Source organism: Colobus angolensis, unplaced genomic scaffold (genome assembly GCF_000951035.1).
Source record: "Colobus angolensis palliatus isolate OR3802 unplaced genomic scaffold, Cang.pa_1.0 Scaffold10, whole genome shotgun sequence".
Lineage (NCBI taxonomy): Eukaryota > Metazoa > Chordata > Mammalia > Primates > Cercopithecidae > Colobus > Colobus angolensis.
Window position 1 is genome coordinate 21,739,274 of NW_012110919.1, and position 8,245 is coordinate 21,747,518.

At 49.3% G+C, this 8,245-nt stretch overlaps 1 protein-coding gene and 1 pseudogene across 1 annotated transcript in view; both read right to left on the reverse strand.

The window, feature by feature from the left end:
- Nucleotides 1–3,453: 3,453 nt before the first annotated feature.
- On the reverse strand, nucleotides 3,454–4,810 carry LOC105508238 (annotated as a pseudogene).
- Nucleotides 4,811–5,102: 292 nt separating this feature from the next.
- ANAPC7 (anaphase promoting complex subunit 7) overlaps nucleotides 5,103–8,245 on the reverse strand; it is a 30,642-nt gene continuing 27,499 nt past the window's right edge. Inside the window, exons 10-11 of the mRNA XM_011936363.1 lie at nucleotides 7,749–7,899; nucleotides 5,103–6,018 (exon numbers count right to left, since the gene is read on the reverse strand). Coding sequence (XP_011791753.1) covers nucleotides 5,829–6,018; nucleotides 7,749–7,899 — 341 coding nt within the window. The 3' untranslated portion in view covers nucleotides 5,103–5,828. The remainder of the gene's footprint in view (nucleotides 6,019–7,748; nucleotides 7,900–8,245) is intronic.

The window sequence follows — 8,245 nt, forward strand, 5'->3', positions numbered from 1 at the left end:
TGGGCGACAGAGCGAGACTCCGTCTCAAAAAAAAAAAAAAAAAACCAAACGAAAGCACTTAATGACAGTGGTGCTGATGAGGGGCAGGCAAACAGACACTCACACCTGTTATTTGTTGGAGGGTAACCCAACAGCACCCATGAGACATGTCAATGCACACACTCTGAGACCCAGGAATCTCACTGCAAGGAACTTGACTTCTGCATATCCTTGGAATATTATGGCAAAATATGTTCATGACAGCACAGACTGAAATAATTATGTACAAGACAAGTGTCCACCAGTAGCGAAGGGTTGCAGAAATTGTTCCTTCTGCAGAATGGATTCTGCAGTACTGATGATTTTTTTTTTTTTTTTTTTTGGAGACGGAGTCTAGCTCTGTGTGGCACGATCTCGGCTCACTGCAAGCTCCGCCTCCCGGGTTTACGCCATTCTCCTGCCTCAGCCTCCCGAGTAGCTGGGACTACAGGTGCCCGCCATCTCGCCCGGCTAGTTTTTTGTATTTTTTTTAGTAGAGACGGGGTTTCACCGTGTAGCTCAGGATGGTCTCGATCTCCTGACCTCGTGATCTACCCGTCTCGGCCTCCCAAAGTGCTGGGATTACAGGCTTGAGCCACCGCGCCCGGCCTGCAGTACTGATGATTAAGGGGTACACACACTGCACAGAATGTCCCTATGCACAGCACACGGCCTCTTATGTTTTTTTTTTTTTTTTCATACGGAGTCTCACTCTGTCGCCCCAGCTGAAGTGAAGTGGCACAATTTCGGTTCACTGCAACCTCCAACTCCTGGGTTCAAACAATTCTCCTGCCCCACCCTCCCAAGTAGCTGAAAATACAGGCGCCCACCACCACGCCCGGCTAATTTTTGTATTTTTAGTAGAGACGGGGTTTCACCGTGTTAGCCAGGATGGTCTCGATCTCCTGACCTCAGGTGACCCACCTGCCTTGGCCTCCCAAAGTGCTGGGATTACAGGCATGAGCCACCGTGCCTGGCAGAGTATTTTTTATAATATATATAGTTAAGAAAAAGCACAAAACTATTTTTACAAAAGTAGAACCAGAAACTTATTTTGGGGAGAGACAATAAATTCAGTGGATTGGAAAGTACATGTATTTCTAATTTTATGCCTTTCATGGTTTAAATTTTTTTTTTTTTTTTTTTGGAGAGGGTGTCACTGTTACCCAGGCTGGAGTACAGTGGTGCAAACACAGCTCATTGCAACCTCCACCTTCTGGGCTCAAGCGATCCTCCCACCTCAGCCTCCTGAGTAGCTCCCGTGTGCATTGAAGCTGGGACCATAGGGATGCACCACCATGCCCAGCTAATTTAAAAAATTTTTTGTAGACATGGGGTCTCACTATGTTGCCCAGGGTGGCCCTGACCTCCTGAGCTCAAGTGATCTGCCCATCTCGGCCTCCCAAAGTGCTGGGATTACAGATGTGAGCCACTGCACCTGGCCTGAATTTTTTAAAACCGTGTGTAATTTTATGTAACACATATATATTACAAATACACTCCATATTTCACATAAATTAAGATGTGTTCACTGGGGTTATCCAGATGGCAGGCTTACAGGCCATTTTTTTTTAATTGTCATGAAACATATATAACATAAAATGTGCGACCATCTGCACCATATCCAGAACTTGTTAAACATTCTAAGCAGAAACTCTGTCCCTATTAGAAACTAAGTCATTCCTTCCCCTCAGCTCCTGGCAGCCTCTAATCTACTTTCTGTCTTTATGAATCTGACTGTGCCAGGCATACCTCAGATTCATGGAGTCATACAGCATTTGTCCTTTTGTGATTGGCTTCTACCACTTAGAATAGCGTTCTCAAAGTTCCTCCATGTTGTAGCATGTCACTTGCCTTTACAAGGCTGAGTAATATTCCATTGTACGGAAAGACGCACCTTGGTTTGTGTATCCACTCATCTAAGGACACATGGGTTGTTTCCACCTTTTGCTACTGTGGACAGTGCTGCGTGGACAGGGATGTGCAATCTTTTGGTGTTCCGGCTCTCACTTCCTCAGGTGTACACCCGGAGGTGGGACGCTGGATCCTAAGGTAGTACTGCTTGAATTTCTGAATCGCCAGACTGTTCTCCACAGCGGTTGCGCCACCTTACATTCCCACCAGCAGTGCATGGTGGCACTGTTATTTTAAAATTCATGTTTTCTTTTCATGGCTGCTGTGGAGGCTGCACTGTGAGCTTCTTGGTTTGTTCCTGACCTTGCTGGTGCTGAGTACTGTGCTGCCAATGACCTTCCACAGCAATCTGGGAAAACCCCACACCCTAGACCAGGCTGATGGTGGCCCAGGTGCGGCAGGGGCAGGGGTGCTGAGATTGCCCAGGCCTGGAGGCGTCTAGACAGCAGACCTGCACCGTACCCCAAGAGGGGAGGTGACAACTGAGGCCCCTCCTGCTGCCCTGGGGCAAAGAGGCTCCTGCAGAAAGTGGAAAACCTTAGTAAGGCACTTACCTCAATGGCCCCTCCCAGCGCAGGGCTTCCTGGTGACCTGGCCACAGCCGTGCCTGGAGGACGAGGTGAGGTGCATGTAGAGTCTGGACTCACTGCCTGTTGTCAGCAGGGAATGCAGGCCTGAGCACAACCCCAGAGAGCTGCTCAGAGGGCCAGCTCACCTGAGCTCTGGGAAGCAGCTCCACACAGGCCCTGGCCTGCCACAGGTAAGCCAGTGTAGGACTGGGAACGCAGGAAGCCACAGGTGAGGCCTTCGGAGGCCGGTTCTTCCCACCCACGGACAGCTGCAGAGTGTATCTCCTAAGGGCCCTCTGGGGTCAGGCCTGCAGCTGCTGGGAACTTCGAGCTCCCCTCTCCCAGGTTTCTCAATACTTGTTCAGGGAACACCTGCATAGAATACGAAGTCAGGGTGGGAAGTGAAAGCTACAGACCGCTGGGCCTGGGCCAGGCCTCTAGATTCCAATAAAATTTTGGTGCTGGGCCTGGGAACCTGCATCAGAGATGCATGCTGTAGTTTGCGGATTGTAGATTTGGGCAAAAGCTGGCCTCATTTAGAGGAATTCAGAGGCAGGAGTGTGGCCCCAAGCTGTGGCTGCAGTGAGAGCTCCTGCCATCAGCCATGAGTAGGGTACACACCTACCAGGTTCCTGGAGCCCAGCAGGGGTTGAAAAGTGAAAAATGAAAGGTCCTACTGAAGGGCAAGGCTCAGCCCGACTCCAGAGCCTGCCTCCCTGCTTGGCTGAGGGTCCTTCAGGGACAAGAGGGCTCCAGAAGGACAGAATCACCCCCAGCTCCCCAGGGAGGCCTGGCCAGCTGGCATTCCCCCTGTGAGGATGTCGCAAAGGGTGACACGCTGAACGCCACACGGGCTCATTTAGTCCTCACCCTAGGAGGCAGGGGAGGCAGCAGGGGCTGCATAGCTAACTGCCCCAGCAGCCCATGGGTTCTGAGGGGGAGGCGGGCCTTTTCAGATCCAGGTGGTCTCTGAACAATCTGGAAGGTGGAGAAATGACTCAGTTAAAACACCCCCATACTGGCATGTGGGACTCCAGAACCCAGAAAGAACTTGTGGTGACTGGGAATTTGGGGGCTGTCCTTGGTCAGGGGCCTGGTCTCCTGGCAGGTGGCTCGGCAGGAGAGCCACAGGGCTGAGCAGCCTGGTTCTGTCCCTGCCTCCTGGAGTTCCCTGCCCTTGAGGTTTTGGGTGAGAGTGATGGCGGCAGTGCCAAGAGACAGCTTTAGCCCCCTCTGAGCACCACTCTTTGATGCGGACCGAGTGTTTTCTCAATCCCGTGTGAGGTGGTTTCACAACTTCAGCCGCCTCTTCCAACCTGGCTCTCACCTTGGGGCTGGAGCTGCAGGGAGAGGATCCATCCTGGGAGGTGCTGGGCCGGAGGAGCCAAGAGAGCACAGGGGCTCTCAGCAGAGCTGAGGGGCATGTCAAGGAAGGGGACGGTGGGAGGGTGCCAGCTGAGGGCGATGCATGGGGCCTGGGCTCTGGGACCCTGATCCAGTGGATGTGAGTGCGGTGTCGAGCCTGTCATGCAGAGATGAGGCTGCGCAGTGGGGCTGGGCTTCCTCCTAGAGTCAGGGAAAGGCAAAGAGGCTTCACCTCTCCTCTCTCATCACAGTAATGACAGGTCCTGGAGCTGAGGAAGCCCACGAGGTGAGGCTGCATCCGGGAGAGCAGGTCTAGGCCAAGGGGCAGGCAGCTTCTTCTCCTGGCCGCACACTCACCTGGTGTGACCCCACTATCTGTGGGGCCTTATTTTTTTTAAACACTGTCTCTGTCGCCCGGGCTGGAGTGCAGTGTAGATCCTGGCTCACTGCAATCTCCACCTCCTGGGTTTAAGTGATTCTCCTGCCTCGGTCTCCTGAGTATTGAGTAGCTGGGATCATAGGTGTGTACCACCACGGCCAGCTAATTTTTGTATTTTTAATAGAGAGGGGGTTTCGCCATGTTGGCCAGGCTGGTCTCAAACTCCTGGCCTCAAGTGATCCACCTGCCTCAGCCTCCCAAAGTGATGGGATTACAGGTAAGCACACCCCGCCTTATATGTCTCTTTAGAGGTGGCTCAGATCAAGTGATGTTGTTCAGGCTTTGGATTTTAGACCGACTCACAGAAACTTTTTGCCCATTTTAAATTGCAGTTACCAGATGTTCTGAGCTCGTTAACTACTGTACACTTACAGTTTACATTTTAGGATACGACTTTCTATTGACATCTAATTTGTATTTTGCAGCACCTTGGACTAATTTTTGAATTTGGGATTAGCTGTGACACCCACCCCCCACCTCCGATTAAGTGTATACTCAGAGCCATCGCAACTTAAGACACAAGGGAGAGGGTGTGGGAAGAAACTCCCAGTCCCAGAGCTCAGGGTATGACACTCAAGCTGACCAGTGACAGACTGCTGGGCAGTGAAAGAGCCAGGCAGACTCAGCTGAAATCTGGTCAAAGACTCTCAGGCTCCAGGGAAATTTACCTATCCAATATGCAAACAGATGAACCAGCTCAGGGTTCCTGAGCTTTCCAACCCTCCTGGCTCCCAACACTAGGGGAAGAAAGCCTATTTTTGGCAAATACTTCTGGGGCTGAATCAATGCATTCTGAATAAGACAAAAATACTAAGAGTCTATTTTAAAAAGGGATTCCATTCTGATCACCCCAACACCATGACTGTACAAACCAGTTTTATTAGGGAACTGCCCCAGGTGCATCTCTGTTCATGCTCTCATCACACCTGTTTCTCAGATCAGCCCAGGCTCGGAGGGAAGTTACCAGCTAAGCAAAGAGGAAAACTGCTCTGCAAAATAGCAACTGTCAGCTTAAGGCATTACTAACATTGCAGAAGGAAGCAAGATTACTAGGGACGTCTGGATAGCCCAGGACAGTGACTTCTGGGAACAGGAACCTCCCTAGGGCCAGATCGTGCTGCCATCCAACTTGGGAGATGACACTATCGTGCTGGGATGGTGGGTAACTCTTTCAAACCCATCCATGTCACAGAACACTGTCTATTCCTTGAGCTTTTGGATTTAGAAATTAGTTATATAAAAAGTACTCTTGGCCCAGAAACCCCAAAATGTGTGTGGGTCTTGGAGCACTCCCTCAATCCTCCCTGGCTGGAGCAGGAGAGGATGGAGATACATGGAAGGTTGGTCAGGCTCTGTTTTAGAAATGAAGTCACGACTAGGAATCGGGAGCGAGGGGGCAGAGACCCCTGCTGCAATCACATGCTGAATCATTGTCCTCCTGAGAGCAGGCTCCTACGGTTCCTTCAGTCCACGGAGGTGCTCAGAGCAGGGCAGGCCAGTGCGGCCATGGAGCTGCCGCCCCCTCATTGCATGCCGAACCACTGCTCCTGGTCAGCCCACTGAGCCGCCTCACTGTCGCTGCCCTCCAGGTCCCCTTCTTCCCCACTCCCTTCCATGTCGTCCACATCCTCCTCCTGAGTGGCATCCGTGGGACTCTCCTCCTTCTCCATCTTCTGCATCCCCTCTAGAGACTTCTGGTCATTGGGGTCCAAACTAGGGGACAACAAAACAAAGGAGACGCCTGAATCTCTGCCTTGCTCTTGCTGGCTGATTCGTCATCTCCCTGGCCCGGCAGTGAAATGACCACACAGTTTCAGAGAATGTGCTAAAGCCTGGGCTCGCAACTCAGGCTTCCAAGGCTGGGCTGAGGGAGTCCACCACCAGAAGTGTAAAAAGGAGTCTTTTCCTAATTTTTAGAATTTTCAATTTGAGTTTTTCTCCACAAATTTCTTAAATTTTTTCATACCTATTACCCCTAGCATGCTGCTAGAGGCGGCAACCAGATAACACAAATGAAAAAGTGGCAAACAAACATTAACAGGTAAATTCAAATGTAATTCCCAGAAAGTTGGGTTTTTGAGCTACAGGGTTACAAAAAATAGGAATTTCTCTGAGTATAGGTGTCCCATGTTCTTATGATGTAATTAAACATATCAGCATTTCAAAAACCAACCAAAAACATCACGCTGTACCATGGAACAGACTTGTAAACACCTAGGTTAGACCCCAGGACCCAAGGCTACCTCTACCCAAGCATTCGCATTTAGCAGCTGAGTGTCAGTACATATGCCACCCCCACCCCAAAGTCAGAGCCTCTAGAACATTCATTTATTTGCCTCCTAAGCAATCTTTCCTCTTGCCTTGGTGACCATCACCCAAGCCAGCAGGTGTCCCACCCCTAGCAAACTCCACCTCTAATGGAAGTCTGGTATTTTATTTTCTCACTTGCTTCTGGGATTCTAAAAGGCAACTAAAACCCACGTTGGCACCCTGTTTCTACCGATACAAATGCGGACCGATCTGTAACATCTCCTCATCTCCTGGTTGAAGCCTTCCACATCCTGTATTCTGAAGCTCTCACCCAAACCCAGGGGTCTTGCCCTCTGGACTCCCACCTTCCCTTCTACAAACTGCTATGAAAGCCCTTAGCACGTGGTATGGTCAGTCTGCATGTCTGAGACTGACAGCTCCCGAAACAGCATCTCCAGTCATCGCTGAGATGCTAGGCACACAAGTGGTGCTCAACTGTGTGCTGAACAACTGAATGTGATCAGACTCTATATTACAGACAACCCTTCACCATAACCTTACAGACACACAGACAACCCTCAAAGAAACCACTTCTGTATTAAACAGTAAGAATACCACTATTTATTTAGTATTTACTATGTACCAGGCACAGGGCTAAGAGCTTTACATGAAATAATCATTTAACCCTCATTCGATCATTTAATATCTAATAAGGTAGCTAGATATAGACAAGGAAATGTGTTAGTAACTTGCCCAAGATCACAGGTGGTGAAGGTAGTATTCAAAACTTCAGATCTCAAGTTTTTAATGACTACAGTAGATAGAAACATGGGAAAGTACTTACAATACTTTGATTTGAAAAAGAATATAAAATATATACTAGGTACAACCCTATAAAAATATGTGTGGGCAAGGACAGAAGATGAGCTATACAAATGAACACAGATGTTATAGTGGTGTGGGATGGTTATGAGTGAAACAGTTCTCTAATGTTGTTAATATATTTTAAGAAAAAATTTTTAGAAGTCATGAATCCACAAATAACTTCTCTACCATTACAATTATTATTCTGCTTTCAACCATGGACACAAAGTGTGTGTGTGTGTTTCCATAACTCCCTAACTCCTGTGACGCAGCTCACTGCCTCCTCTACCCTCCTCAGTGGCCTTCCCCCAAGGGAGGCTAGTGCCTACCTTAGTGCTATACTATACTGGTCCATTGCCTCCTGATACTCATTGACAGCTACAAGGAAATCTCCTAGGATCCGATGCAGGACACAGTCACTCTGATTAGCCAGTGCGTTCCTCAGCAAAGCAATTCCATCTTCATATTTCTGTTCTCTGCCTGGTGGAATAAAAAAGACCCTCACTGTCCTACTTGAACATTTTGAAAATATATTCCCATCTTGAGTCACGTACAAAAAAAACACAACTACCATTCTGACAATCTCTTTGCAGACATCCTCAAGATAACACTGGTGCAACACAAAGCGAGGGCAAGCACACCTGATGTCCTATTCAGTTAAGAAATCTGCAGTTTGGCTGGGCACGGTGGCTCAAGCCTGTAATCCCAGCACTCTGGGAGGCCGAGACGGGTGGATCACGAGGTCAGGAGATCAAGACCATCCTGGCTAACACATTGAAACCCCGTCTCTACTAAAAAATACAAAAAAACTAGCCGGGCGAGGTGG